The 15,636-nt window shown below is 36.5% G+C and overlaps 1 protein-coding gene across 3 annotated transcripts in view; it reads left to right on the top strand.

The window, feature by feature from the left end:
• LOC127837356 (uncharacterized) overlaps nt 1–15,636 on the top strand; it is a 133,567-nt gene that overhangs the window by 93,296 nt on the left and 24,635 nt on the right. Inside the window, exons 4-5 of one of the 3 annotated variants that reach the window (XM_052364320.1) lie at nt 6,254–6,324; nt 6,832–6,997. The exons of 1 other annotated variant lie outside the window; for it this stretch is intronic. In XM_052364320.1, coding sequence (XP_052220280.1) covers nt 6,254–6,324; nt 6,832–6,997 — 237 coding nt within the window. The remainder of the gene's footprint in view (nt 1–6,253; nt 6,325–6,831; nt 6,998–15,636) is intronic. One more of the 3 variants, XM_052364319.1, reaches the window with a different exon arrangement.

The following is a 15,636-nucleotide window of genomic DNA, read 5'->3' on the forward strand; positions in this document are numbered from 1 at the left end:
AAATGGTTTTCGGATGATAACTCAAGAACGCTTACGCCTGGGATCATGAAATTTCATAGAGAATTGGTCATGACCGGCAGATGACTCCTATTGATTTTCAGGTCACTAAATCAAAGTAAAGGTCACAAGTGACTTAAAGCAGTAAAATGGTTGACTGAAAAAGGAAATGGTTTCCGGATGATAAGTCAAGAACGCTTACCCGCCTGGGATCATGAAACTTCATAGGAACATTGGTCATGACTGGCAGATGACCCCTATTGATTTTGAGGTAACTAGGTCAAAGGTCAAGGTCACAGTGACTGGAAATAGATAAATGGTTTCCGGATGAAAACTCAAGAACGCTTATGCCTGGGATCCTGAAACTACATAGGGACATTGGTCATGACCGGCAGATGACCCCTATTGATTTTTAGGTCACTAGGTCAATGGTCAAGTTCACAGTGACCTGAAGCAGTAAAATGATAAAATGGAAATAGGAAATGGTTTCCGGATGATAACTCAAGAACGCTTACACCTGGGATCATTAAACTTCATAAGGACATTGATCATGACTGGCAGATGACCCCTAGTGATTTTGAGGTCACAAGGTAAAAGGACAAGGTCACAGTGACTGAAAATAGGTAAATGGCTTCCGGATGATAACTCAAGAACGCTTACGCCTGGAATCATGAAACTTCATAGGGTCATTGGTCATTACCGGCAGATGACCCCTATTGATTTTCAGGTCACTAGATTAAAGGTCAATGTCACAGTGAACTAAGTGTAAAATGGTTTAGGCGTGGGATCACGAAACTTTATGGGGACATTGGTCATGACCGGCAGGTGACCCTTATTGATGCTCATGTCACTAGGTCGAAGGTCAAGGTCACGGTGACTCAACACAGTAAATTGGTTTCCGTACACCACCACCACCACCACACCACCACCACACCACCACCACACCACCACCACCACCACCACCACCACCACCACACCCACCCACCAACCACCACCACCACCACACCCACCCCACCCCCACAACACACACCCACACACCCACACACACACTACCACCCACACTCACCCCCCCACCACCCCACACCCCCACTCACCCCCCAACACACACACCCCACACACCCGCACCACCCCCCACCCACCCCCACACCCAACACACCCACACACACCTCCACCCCTCACCCTCCACACACACACTGGCTGCCACTACAACTCACACCCATATGGGGGCCATGCCATGTTTTACAAACAGCCCTTGTAAATCTATTTTCTACGTCGGGTATCTTCTTTAAATACATTCCCTCTTTTATACTATTTAAGTAACTGTTACAATATTCTATAACCTCACCTAAACAATGTGAAATCCCTTATCTTGATTTTAAGTAGAAGCGTTGGATTGTCATATCACTTGCTATGGATTAATTTAAAGCAACATGAAACAAGAAATTGAGGACAATAACTCTTTAAAAAATCATCGCAAAGAAAAAATATTGTTAAGCAAGTAGGGGCATTTATTTAAAAGTTAAAGAAAAACGTAGAAGATACACGACAAAATGCTGTAATATATATCCAGTCGGTTTAGACATCTATTTATAACCCGTTAATGCCCATTACAGTTAGAATCGAAAACGAAACTTCTTCTTGGCATGTATCAATTTTCATATATTACGAACCAGCTAACTTTAAATCCTAAATTAACAACGATTGGTTTGTAAACGTCATTTTCATATACAACACCTGTGAAAAGATTTCCATTTTAATTTACTGGCAATACAGGCCTTGAAAAAACCTGTTTAATGTTTTATAAAATTACCACTATATGCTTTTGAACAGATCCCGAAAATGCAAGACGATAAATGACCACCTGCGCTTTTTTTTAAAAAGGCCGCATGTTTGTTTCAGTGTATCATTATCCTTCAATACTTTTTAGAAAGACAAATCAAATGACGTACTCAAAATCGTCGGAAAGTCTGATAGCCGTTGATGATTTTAATATGAACATGATCGTATAATACTGTGATTATGCAAAAAAAAAATAAAATTATAGCACAAATATTGGTTTTGGAAAAGTTTTGTCTGTGAAATCTGATTTCGTCTGTTGTTTCAAAAGCGACATGGTGATTATGTATTTTATAAGTTCCATTTTAATTATATATATTATGCTTAGTGATGCCAACATTCAAACGACGTTGATCATGTTTTGATTTAGTTTACATTGATGCGATGGTTGCAAAAAATGGTTTTAAAAATTATCGATGTATGTCTTATTTTTATAGTCTCATGTTTTGCACGTTATCACTTATCGAGAAGCTAAGCACTTTGTTCCGTAGTCGTTTTATTTGAATTATATGAAAATAGCATTGAAATTACTTTAAAGAAAAACAAATGATGTTTAAGTATAAGATTGCTAGCACAATTTCTGACCGCTTCAGGGTTTGTAAACAACTCGCGGTAGGTCTCAAATGAATCAGGCATATTCATACAATGTTAAGGTAAATTGTTTAGACACTTAAACTGAATTGTCATTAGCTTTAACAAAATTTCTACAAACGTTTCTAATGTTTTTACTTTCGTATGTAAATACCTGTATACTAATCTCATTTTCACTTTTAGTGTAACAGACCACGAAGGACGACCACTTTCAGAAGAAAGCGATTCAGATTCACCCGAGAATTCTGTGCAATCTTCGAAATAAGGTAACATATATACAAGTATCTGAATCTCAAATACAACTATCGATCATTTGCGATTTGCATTAAATGCAATTTTTTCATTTCGTGAAAATGGACCTTTTCAACTTTGTGTTTAACTGTTGAAGATCCATTATATCCAATGGAAATTAAGACCAGAAGACGGAAAACAAATATTGACATATAAACTAGATGTGATGCTTATATGAAATACCTTTCGGTACAGCCTTGTTTAATTTCGATTAACCTATATTTTGAGTATGAAATAATCAAAGATGGCACTAACCTGAGTTTTCAGGCATGGGGAAAAATATTGTCCTGACAGAAAAATAAAAGGGCTGCACAATTATGTGATCAATATGTTTAATATGAATATAGGGAGAGCAGCGAGTGAAAAGTTTGTCAGACTAAATTTGAATTGCTCGCCATTGCAATGTGAGCTTTTTGGGCCGCCGTGTGTCGTGCGTCGTCAGGACTTCAACCGAGCATTAACTTTCAATTTGAACAGCGTCTCCTCCTTAACGATGGGCAGATGTTTACGAAATATTCACACTTATAATGTGTGGATGACTTTCTTTTGGAGATTAAATTGTTCCGATTCGCTGCATATGTAGATATATGATGATGATGATGATGATGATGATGATGATGATGATGATGATGATGATGATGATGATGATGGATGATGATGATGATGATGATGATGATGATGATGATGATTATGACGATGACGATGACGATGATGATGATGATGATGATGATGTGCATTATTCATGTTTTTGTTACAATCTTTTATTATATATTTATCTACACTGTTTTGAGACTATTGTTTTACTCATGTACAAGTTGGACTTAATATTGTCGACTCAATCAAATCGTAACGCTTTGCATTTTAGAAACTTCCGTACATGCAATCTGAAATTATTTAATCATATTTGACCAATACCTATCCATATGTCACCTACTCAATCAGGATGTCATCTTTATTAAAATGACATGCATTATTAATGACTTATTTATTCGTTTCAGCACACTTGGTAAAGAATCACCGATGGCATCGTCACGAAGGTCTTCGCGTTCTCAAGAAACGGCAGCATCATCTGCTTCAGAACCTACGATACTCTCAAGATGCTTTAATGGTGCAAGTCAGGACAACGGTACAAATACACTAATATATATAAATCACGTACATCTGGCAATACAAAATATAACATGTAATACTCGAAAAAGTACAGCTTTTCCGGACAGTAACTACATCAATCATCATGCAGTTTTAAAATAAGTTCACCGCCTCTGTTCACAATGTGGACAAAGTTTTTACACGCAAGTCCACATAGGAATTGACCTTTCTTAGAGGCAATCATGTTTTTTTTCTACATTGTGTAATATGAGCAAATATTAACATTAAATTCTCTCTGATACTGTTTATGTTATATACTTGAATACTTTAACGTTATACAAATTAAACATGCCTATCGAATTGAAGCCTTGGGTGATTTCGAGTGTTAAAGATTGGTTATATCGTGCTACATTCAGAATCAGACAAAAGCAAATCCGCTAGACACAGCTTGAAATATATTATAAAATTCACAATTCAGTATTGTAATTAGTTATACCTATAGATAATTTGACTTAAATACGGATAAACAAGCTTGTTTAAGTACACATCATACTAAGGTCGGGATTGCAATTGAATTCTCACGTAGTTCAATATAATGTTATGTCCCGCGACAAAACTGACTTGCGGGAATTACTCAGTGAGTCGTGGGATCGCATTAGCAAGTCGCATGAACAAATTAAGTCGTGGGAACGGGAGTGCGCTTTTCGTCTAACTTTTTATCTCCAAATGCTGTAGCTCCTTTTATAAGATCGCACAATGGCGTTATCTTTTAGGCAGTTATTACCTTTTTATTACAACTTCATATACAAGTCTCTGTTTTCAACTCCTACATTTTGCGAGCGATGTTCATCATATATTAACAGAATAATTATCACCAAGAGCTACAGAGAAACAATGCACCCTATGGGGGGGGGGGTACACTGCCTGTAACATCTTTAAACGAAACGAAATAATGAAAAAGAAAGATGTTCATCAAAATTGATGTTTAAATTAGATGTATCACAACTCAAAAATAATATGTTGTTACTTATATACTCTGCTTTTTGGGCCGGTGGAATTTATTTACAAATACACTCTTGTCTTGTCTTGTATGCAGAGTTTATGCAGTTGGTATCGGCTATGTGCGCAAACGTGCATTATACCGTATACACGGGACCATATCTGGGCGGCAACACTCGTTAATATTACATGTTACTCTCTGTTAGTAAATGCATGAGTACACATGCATACAAAATACAAATTCAATTACACGAAAGTTAGTAAATTAGATACTGCCACTAAGCATACAGTACACTTTACATTACTTACAAAATATCAAAAATTAAAACTTCCAATTAACAGTTCATTTTGCTTTACTTTCGAGTTCGATAGAAATTATATTATATCGCATGTTTTGTTCTGCAAAGGACCAACCCTGAGCGTGTTTTAATTAGTTTTAGGCTTTTAATACAACCAAGCTAAATTATTAAATTAAAACTTATAATATTTATGCATTAATGGGTTTATTCAATGCTAAGTCATGCTACACGACAGTTCAATGTATAGTATGGCATCATCCATGTATAGTAAGATGTGTTTGTATGTTTTCTGAATCAGTTATATAGTATATAATTCTTAAAGTTGTCCATTCGTGTAAGCATTTCAATGATTATGCATCAATATTGCAGCCTGTCAAGCTATGTGTATAAGAACAAACTTAATAACTGTGACAATTATGTAAGAACTCAATTAAAGCGTGTGGGTAAACCAAAGACAATACAAATTGTTATTATTTATCTGTAATAACATGATATAATATGATATCGCATGATATGACAAATTTGAATAAATGGTTGTTTAATTCAAAACAGGATTATTTTTTTGCTGCAAGGTGACAACTTATACATGTTTGACTTATCATTTACTGTTGAACATGATGATCACAACTCATTTAAATCAGTACTGATAAGCACTACAAGTAAATTATAATGGCAAAAATATGTCCCTTTCCTTTTTGGGAGTCATGAGAAATACAAACTATTTTCTTCTTCTTAACAGTTAACAATGACAAAGATTTATTCAGTCAGCATAGCGATAAGAATTGAATACGCTGCTGTGATTATTTACCATTTTATTATTTATCGGAGTGTTGTAAAATTGGTGTAAACTATATGTTTCTGTCATTCAGATCGAATTTGAAACGACAATTCTTATTTATATTGAACTGCATTCTGGGGAAACCAGGCTTAATGCATGTGCGTAAAATCCGTACAGGCTAATCAGGGACGACACTTTCCGTCAAGACTGGATTTCTGTTTAAAACATACTTCCTTTAAACGACACATTTCATAAAAACAGAAAGTGTCGTCCCTTATAAGCCTGTGCTTACTGCACATGTTAATATATGACGAGACTTTACGCATAAGCATTAAGCCACGTTTTTCAATTGCGCGGCTCATAATATTTTAAGAGCTCAAGAGGAGGCATCTAGGAAAAGAAGCCATCAAGCGCTGCCGATAAACATGCGTCCAACCAGTAAAGGTTCGAATACTTTCTTTTTATTTCAACCGTCCTTAAATAATTATATACGTATATAAAGACGTATATACAAGTCTTAAACATTTAAAATAATTGTGTATACATGAAGGCGCATCACTATCGTTAGTTGTATATAGATGCAATCTTTTCATGTAACGACAAAAATGCTAACATTGAAATGCAATATGTTTAAATAAATCGTTGTTTATCGAGCATTAAACAACTATAATATTATACCCATTTCCATTCTTAGATAAACCGGTGATTGTATTTACTCCACCTGTAATAAGAACTATTCAGTTTCATAAGTATTTTACACACATTCAAACGCGCGTAAGCATCGATACACGTCAATTTGTCGTGATTTTCATTGATAAACTAATTCAATCAATTCAGGATAACTTGTGTTCCTCAGTTGGTATTTGTACGAGCATTATTTCTCCATAGAAAACATCTACATATGTCATGTAAGATCAGTTCCTGACATAATATTGAATCTGTGTTTACCAGGTACGCCTCATTATGGTATATCCTGTGCTGTCTGCAATGTCGCTCCAATACTGGGAACTCGCTGGAAGTGCAGTGATTGTCCCGACTATGACATGTGTTCCACCTGCTATGAGGAATTCGTGCAACTGCACGATATGTCACATCAGTTCATAAAAAAGGAACCTCCGTAAGTTCATACGATGTCGTTTGTTTTTCATTAATCAAATAACGAATCAACACAAACACATTTGATTATTTAATATAAACATGATTAACAGTGTATTAACAAATGTTGATACACGTTTGTTAAGAGCGTCGACAACTTCATTTCAAACAAAAAGGCATTGAGTAAAAAACTTAATAAAACTAGTGATAACAACTTAAATATTTATGGTTTACACATCTCTTAAAGATATATGAAACTACACAATACTAGACAATACCGAAGACATGGTCTTCACAGTCCGAGACACGATTTGCCTCTGATGGACAATGGTCATATATTCTATATTCTTAAGGTTCATGTTTGTGTCTTCCGAATTCGATTGATTGTTTGTAGTTTGAAGCAAAATATTTGAAATATGACTCTCTATACCTCCGTTACAAAGTAGGGGGCTATACCGGAATCGCCATGGACGTTTTTCCGTCTGTCTGTTTACCCGTCTGTCTGTACGTAGAAACAAACTAGTCTTCAGGCACTCTTGCACATTATTAAGTAAAAGATTCACAGCATAGACTTTCGATTATAGCATGATTATTATTATACACTTTGAGCAGAATATTATACCCCCGTTTCAAAGTAATAGAGGGTTAACTGGAATCACCTTGGACGTCTGTCCATGAGTCTGTCTGTCCGGCTTTCTGTCTGTTTTTCTGTTGAAAGGCACACATTTGTCAGAAGGCTACTCAAACAACGATCAACGTGAATAACTCAAAGTTGCATGAACTGTTCGATAAGATATGAAGTATTTGAAATATCCAAAGTTAGAAATTACAGAAAGTATGCCCCGTTTCATTAGAAATAGTACATTTTACGATATGCGGCGACGGTGAATATTATTCGTCACTATAGGAGTATAATAATGGTTACGTATCGTTCTGTATTAAGTCAAGTTTTTATATTTCTTGAATTAAAATGTCATCTACTCAACAAATATCATCGTTCAATTTAGGTATACACAAATCAAACGTTAAATGTATGTATTACTTATCAAAAACACGATGTTTAAATTTTAATTTAATTATCGTTTCATCGTCCGCGTCCTGCATTTTCCAAACATATTCAAAAATCATATGTAAATGATCTATGTCGTACTTAAGATGCGCTGAATATCCGAGCAAATTCATAAACAGCTGTTAGTAATAGAGAGCACTATTTGCATAAACACCGTGTTACCCATTGCCAAGTGTTACATTCAGTATTAATATCTGAAGATGTTGGGTACGTAAAGTATTGTGACATAAGAAGAGACCAACACACTTTAGATCCTGGAAGTGATGTAGCCAATCCTCTTGATAATCATGTTAAACTAAGAGCAAACCATTACATTTTAAATCTATTTTCTACGTCGGGTATCTTCTTTAAATACATTCCTCTTATATATAGTTAAGTAACTGTTACAATATTCTATACCTCACCTAAACAATGTGAAATTCCTTTATCTTGATTTTAGGAAGAAGCGTTTGGATTGTCATTACACTTGCTAAAGGATTAATTTAAAGCAACATGAAACAAGAAATTTAGCCAATAACTCTTTAAAAAATCATCGTACAGAAAAAAAAAATATTGTTAAGCAAGTAGGGGCATTTAGTTAAAGTTAAAGAAAAAAGTAGAAGATACACGACAAATGCTGTAATATATCAGTCGGTTTAGACATCTATTTATCACCCAGTTAATGCCCATTACAGTTAGAATTAAAAACGAAACTTCTTCTTGGCATGTATTAATTTTCATATATTACGAACCAGCTAACTTTGAATCTAAATTAACAACAGTGATTTGTAACGTCATTTTCATATACAACATCTGTGATAAGATTTCCATTTTAATTTACTGCAATATAGGCCTTTAAAAAACCTATATAATGTTTTATAAAATTACCAATATATGCTTTTGAACAGATCCCAAAAATGCCGACGATAAATGACCACCTGCGCGTTTTCAAAAAAAGGCCGCATGTTTGTTTCAGTGTATCATTATCCTTAACTATTTTTTAGAAAGACAAATCAAATGACGTACTAAAAAAAGTCGGACATTCTGATAGCCGTTGATGTTTTTAATATGAACATGATCGTATAATACTGTAATTATGCACAAAAAAAATAATGATAGCACAAATATTGGTTTTGGAAAAGTTTCGTCTGTGAAATCTGATTTTACTAAATATGAAACTTTCTCAGATAATCTGAAACGAAATTCACTAAAAAGTTAAGAATCCCCCTGGTCAATGTTCATTTGATTGTTAATTTGTTTTTATATACACAATTTTTATAATCGGAGAGCATTTTTTAAGTGAGTGTGTATACTTAAGTTTTAACTGCATGGTAATATTTGCTTCAACAAATTGCATCGGGACAGCAATTACTCAGATGTAAAATAGTAATGACTGATTGCTACAGGTATTGTCACATATGAGAAAACAAGATGTGTTTGTGAAACGCCATGTCCCCTCATATATTTGACCTTTGACCTTGACGGATGACATTTACCTTTCACCACCCAAAAAATGCAGCTTCATGAGATACACATGCATGCCAAATATCAAGTTGCTATCTTCAATATTGCAAAAGTTATGGCCAATGTTAAAGTTTGATGCAAACAAACCAACAAACAAACCAACATACCAACAGAAAGGGCAAAACCAATATGTCCCCCAAAATCTATCAGCCAGATGGGTTGGAGTGTACCACTCAGGGGGGCAAAACAACACCTATATTACTTAATTGTATAATCGATATAAAGAAACAAAATGTTTGATAACAATCTCAGTTGGCCAGCTATAAGTTATTGTTAAACTGTTTCTATGGCAACCGTCAGGCTTGGACTAAATAGCTAGTTTAGCTAGTATAATTCTCAAATATTTCTTCAAAATTGGTTCAAGAAAAAGAAGTTTGGTGTTAAAATGAAGATTATGATTATAACCTAGTATAATCTGCAGTTAAATATGCACATAAGTGCATTTGCATATCTATGAATATTAATGAGATTGCAAGAAAAGTTTCTAAAAACTACCAAACCTCCAAAATAATAGGGTCAATATACACTTTGCCCCCCCAAAATTGCTACAAAAGGTATTTTAACTGATCCTGATCAACACATATGAAAAGTTTACCACAATCGGACCTCCGGAAAATTGATTTTTCAAGATGGCCGCCAAGACCTATGAATGATCATAACTATGTAACTATCCATTCAAATTTGATAAATTTGGTGTCTATACCTAGGTTTAAAGGGGCAAAGAACACATAATGATCATCAGAAATTGTATAAGTTTAATATAGTAAACACAAATCCAACATGTCGTCGAAAATGGCCGCGTAGATGGCCGCCAAAACCTATTTATGATCATAACTATGTAACTATCAACTTTAATTTGATGAATTTGGTGTCTATACCTAGGTTTCAGGGGGCAAAAAAACACATTTATATCATCAGACAAAGTGTAAGTAAATAATGTTACACAGAAATCCAACATGGCGTCCAAAATGGTCGCCAAGATGGCCGCAAAGATGGTCGCCAAAACCTATTAATGATCATAACTATGTTACTATCCACTCAAATTTGACGATTTTGGTGTCTTTATATAGATTTAAGGGGAAAAAGAACACATTACGATCATCAGACATTGTTAAAGTTACTTATATTATACACAAATCCAACACAGCGTCCAAAATGGCCGCCAAGATGGCCGCCAAGATGGCCGCCAAAACATATTTATTTTCATAAAATAATAACTATGTAACTATCAACTCAAAGTTGATGAATTTGGTGTATATAACCAGGTTTCAGAGAGCAAACAACACATTAATATCACATTTATATCATCAGACAAAATGGACATCAACACAATACGAAGGACCACAAGTCCATAACTTGTTACTCAAACGTAACGGTTGTTATGTAAAATACCATAGTTTAGGAGACAAGGAACACTTAAATCGAATTGAGGTTATCACTAAGGAGTTGAATAATCATAAACTCGAATTTAAGACATTTGGAAGAGATAATGAACCAGCACATGACTTCATGATAGGATCAGGTTTTACTAACTTCTGTAGACTTCGTTTTTAACTGTTGCTGAAAATCATTGAAGATTAATTACAGCCTGAATAAGCGAGAGTTCTTTTAAAAGGTTAATATTATACACTTTGCGTTCCTTTGACTATTTATTTACATAAAAGCGGAAGTAGATGGTCCTATCGTCCCTTTCGGAGTAATGCAGGATCAAGATGAGAAAATCTGTATCCTCGCCCACCAACGTTGTGGTGCTTCGACGGGATCGTTATACTGTTGCTTTAACAATTTGAACATCTTCATCCCCTAAAAACAGAACAACATAGCATCCCATTTAAGTCAGAATTGTGCTGATCAGAGCAATCATACCGGCCTTGTTTCTGTCAAGAGACAAACAGTCTTCCTTTTTTACATGAACATTCTGTTTCTTTGCTGAAACTCACAATATGAATTACGTTTCCGGTGCGTTTTGTCTTTGTTTGTAGCCATCGAACCCCACTGTCGCTTGTCCGTAATGCCTTTCTCTGAATCTACAAAAGACTCGGCTATTGCGTTATATGAGTCACCCTTCTCCATGGTTAACGATGCAGCAAAGTGCCACCGCATATGTTTCATGAACACAGTTAATCACAACCTCACATGATGTGTCTACAGCATATTCTCAAATTGCCTGAGCGATCTGAGGCTTATCTGCTGTACAAAGTATGTTCTTGGCTTCAAAGAAGGCAGCAGGATGGGAGCTCAGTTCATAAGACAATACGACTGCAAGTGAAGGATCTCCAGATTTTGACTCCACCAGAAAACGCTGGAAAAGAAGAGCAGGATCAAAAGCACGGTCAGATGCGATCTTAACAGCCAAGCTATTCCCAAGAATTTTGGCTCTGTATTTTCTCGTCAATTTATTAGCAAAGACCGACTTTCCTATGATATCTCTTATGATCGTTTATCCAACCGCCTCAATTGCATGAACATTCACATCTGACCCAGCCACTATACCATTGACCATGTTTCTCAGAGTAGGATCAGCTGTGTATGGTGAGCAGGTTATAATCTGTGTCTGCATTTTCTCTAGATCAGAAGAATCCCCTTAAATGCACGCCTCAGTTGAGTCTTTGTGTTGTGGACTTGTAGTATAGGTCAGATCTGTGAAATCCTGCATCGCACTTTTGTGCTCGGATGTTGCAGATAGGGTCCAAGGGGTTTGCATTTCCTCGGTCATTCCACTACCGCGTGTTAGACTACATGTGCTCTATAAAACATCATCAATGTTTGCTCAATAACAAGATAAAGTCCTAGCCCAGCCCTGCTCCTACAAACAACGTGAAACAAATACCGAACTTTTGATAAACGTCCGGGTGCATCTCCTTTAGGTTGCTTATTTGCTGCAGATATACGTAGTAATACGCAGATTGCAGGTAATGTACTCAGCTGCAGTAAAGATGGATAGCAAATCGGGCACTGCCTAATGCATCAACCAACACCCAGTACCATATGCTTTAATCAACACCCTTGAATTGTTAATCATAAGCTGATAATTCAGCCATACTATGCTTGTCTTTGAGGTCTGGGCAATTTCATGTTTCTTCTTCTCTGTAGCCCTCTCGAGTTTTATCAAAATCGCATAACATACAATCTTCTAACGTCGTTTTGCCCCTCAGAAGGGAAGAGTACAAATCCTTGGCATGATCTAGCAGTAACTGAATGTCTCGATCGTCCTTGGTCAATTCTGCTGAAAGCTGGCAGTGTATGCACTTTCCAACAAGAAGATGGTCTCGTGAAGCCCTCCGGACAACTGTTCGTGTCACAATGTGCCCAATTGCATTTCTCAATAGACAGCCTCGAGTATGTTTGTGAGAGCGGTTTCTTCCATGAGGGATCCTTTGCCCCCCCCCCCCGCAAGTTCATACGTTTATGAAACATCCCAAATTCTGAACAACATATTCAACTACTTTGTGGCGCATCAATGATAATTTCAGCAGCCTTTAAATATAAGGGTTGGTCAAACGTTACAATGGTGTGAAGGTTGTGGCAAGGTTGCAAACTAAGACTTATGTTGACAGAATGCACGCTTTGTCCACATTGTACATATTAATCATAGGCAAGAATTTGACTGACAACAGCCCAGTTTAATGGCTTTGCTGATGCAAGTTACGCATCATTCCATGTCAATTCAGTGTTGTCTGAACCTGAAAAATATCGATCCTCTTGTCAAAATCCAGAAATCGCGGCAGATCCAAACTATGACGTTTCACATAACAAGCATCACGTCAAAAGAAATGGACTTGCGGTCCTTCGTATTGTGTCATTGGACGCCATGTGAGATTGCTGTGTAACATAATAAACTTAAACTATATTTGACAATCGTAAAGTGTTCTTTACCCCTCGAACCTCGGTATAGACAACAAAACCATCTAATCTGATTGGATAGTTACATAGTTATGATTAATAGGTTTTCGTTGCCATCTTGTCGGCTTTTTTGGACGCCATGTTGGATTTGTGTGTAATATAATGTCTGATAATCTTAATGTGTTCTTAGCCCCTTGAAACCTATGTATATCCACCAAAATAATCACATTTGAGTGGGTATTTACATAGTTATTATCATTAATAAGTTTTGGCGGCACCCTTGGCGGCCATGTTAGACGCCACGTTGGATTTGTGTGTACTATTGTTAATTTAAACAATGTCTGATTATCTTTATGTGTTCGTTGCCCCTTGAAACGTAGATATAGACACCAAATCCATCAAATTTGAGTGGATAGTTACATAGTGACGATCATTTATAGGTTTTGGTGGATAAATTGGCGGCCGTTTTGGACGCTACTTTGGATTTGGGTGAAATATAATCAATTTATGCAATGTATGATGATCAAAATGTGTTCTTTGTCCCTTGAAACCCATATATAGCCACCAAAATAATCAAATTTGACGTGGATATTTACATAGCTATGATCATTTATATATGTTTTGGCGGCCATCTTGGCGGCCATTTTCGACGCCATGTTGGATTTCTGGGTTCTGTTGTGCACTTTAACAATATCTGATGATCTTTATGTTTTCTTTGCCCCTTAAAACCTAGGAATAGACACCAAATGCATCAAATTTTATTTTATATTTACATAGTTATGATCATTAATAGGTATTGGCGGCCATCTTGGCGGCCATCTTGAAAAAAAAACTTTCCGGAGGTCCGATTGTGGTAAACTTTTGATATGTTTTACCAGATTCAGTTAAAATACCTTTTGAAGCAATGTTTTGGTGGTTGAAAGTATTTTTTGCATATATTGACCTTACTTAAGTACTACATGCAATTTGCGGTTCAATTTCTCCCAGACAATTTATGAAAATTAAGCTGATTGATGCCCCATCTTCAAAGGAGAAAAAAATACCGAAAGCTGCCAGTACCAGACTTGTTTCAACCATTTTCATATGCTACTGGCATGCATCTTCCAAGATATATAGGTGTAGTTTTGCCCCCCCCCCCTTACTGGTTCACCTCACCTCAATTTTGGGTACTTGACTGAAGGACTACCAGTCTCTTCCCCCTGTATAGACTGGGGGACATTAAAACATGTCTGATTGTTAAATGCTTTGCCGTTTTGAATCTATGGGAATCAATTTTCTATTTATTACCATAAGCATAATAATTGACAAGTGTTATAAGTTAAATAATACATTAACCACATGCAGTTTATTTTCCATAAATATAAACACCATCACAATCGAGTGCCACCCTGTCACATATATATTTGTAATTATGCCCCCCCCCCTTCGAAGAAGAGGGGGTATATTGCTTTGCACATGTCGGTCGGTCGGTCGGTCCGTCGGTCCGTCCACCAGGTGGTTTCCGGATGATAACTCAAGAACGCTTGGGCCTAGGATCATGAAACTTCATAGGAACATTGATAATGACTTGCAGATGAACCCTATTGATTTTGAGGTCACTAGGTCAAAGGTTAAGGTCACAGGTCAAGGTCACAGTGACTGGAAATAGGAAAATGGTTTCCGGATGATAACTCAAGAACGCTTGGGCCTTGGATCACGAAACTTCATACGAACACTGGTCATGACAGGCAGATGACCCCTTTTGATTTTCAGGTCACTAATTCAAAGGTCAAGTTCACAGTGACTTAAAGCAGTAAAATGGTTGACTGGAAATAAGAAAATGGTTTCCGGATGGTAACTCAAGAACGCTTACGCCTGGGATCATGAAACTTCATAGAGACATTGGTCATGACTGGCAGATGACCTCTATTGATTTTGATGTCACTAGGTCAAAGGTCAAGGTAACAGGTCAAGGCCACAGTGACTGGAAATAGGAAAATGGTTTCCGGATGATAACTCAAGAACGCTTATGCCCGGGATCATGAAACTTCATAGGGACATTGGTCATGACCGGCAAATGACCCCTATTGATTTTCAGGTCACTAGATCAAAGGTCAAGGTCACAGTGACCGGAAGCAGTAAAATGGTTAACTGGAAATAGGAAAATAGTTTCCGGATGATAACTAAAGAACACTTACACCTGGGATCATGAAACTTCATAGGGACATTGGTCATGACTGGCAAATGACCCCTAAAGATTTTGAGGT

Source organism: Dreissena polymorpha, chromosome 7 (assembly GCF_020536995.1).
Source record: "Dreissena polymorpha isolate Duluth1 chromosome 7, UMN_Dpol_1.0, whole genome shotgun sequence".
Taxonomy (NCBI): domain Eukaryota; kingdom Metazoa; phylum Mollusca; class Bivalvia; order Myida; family Dreissenidae; genus Dreissena; species Dreissena polymorpha.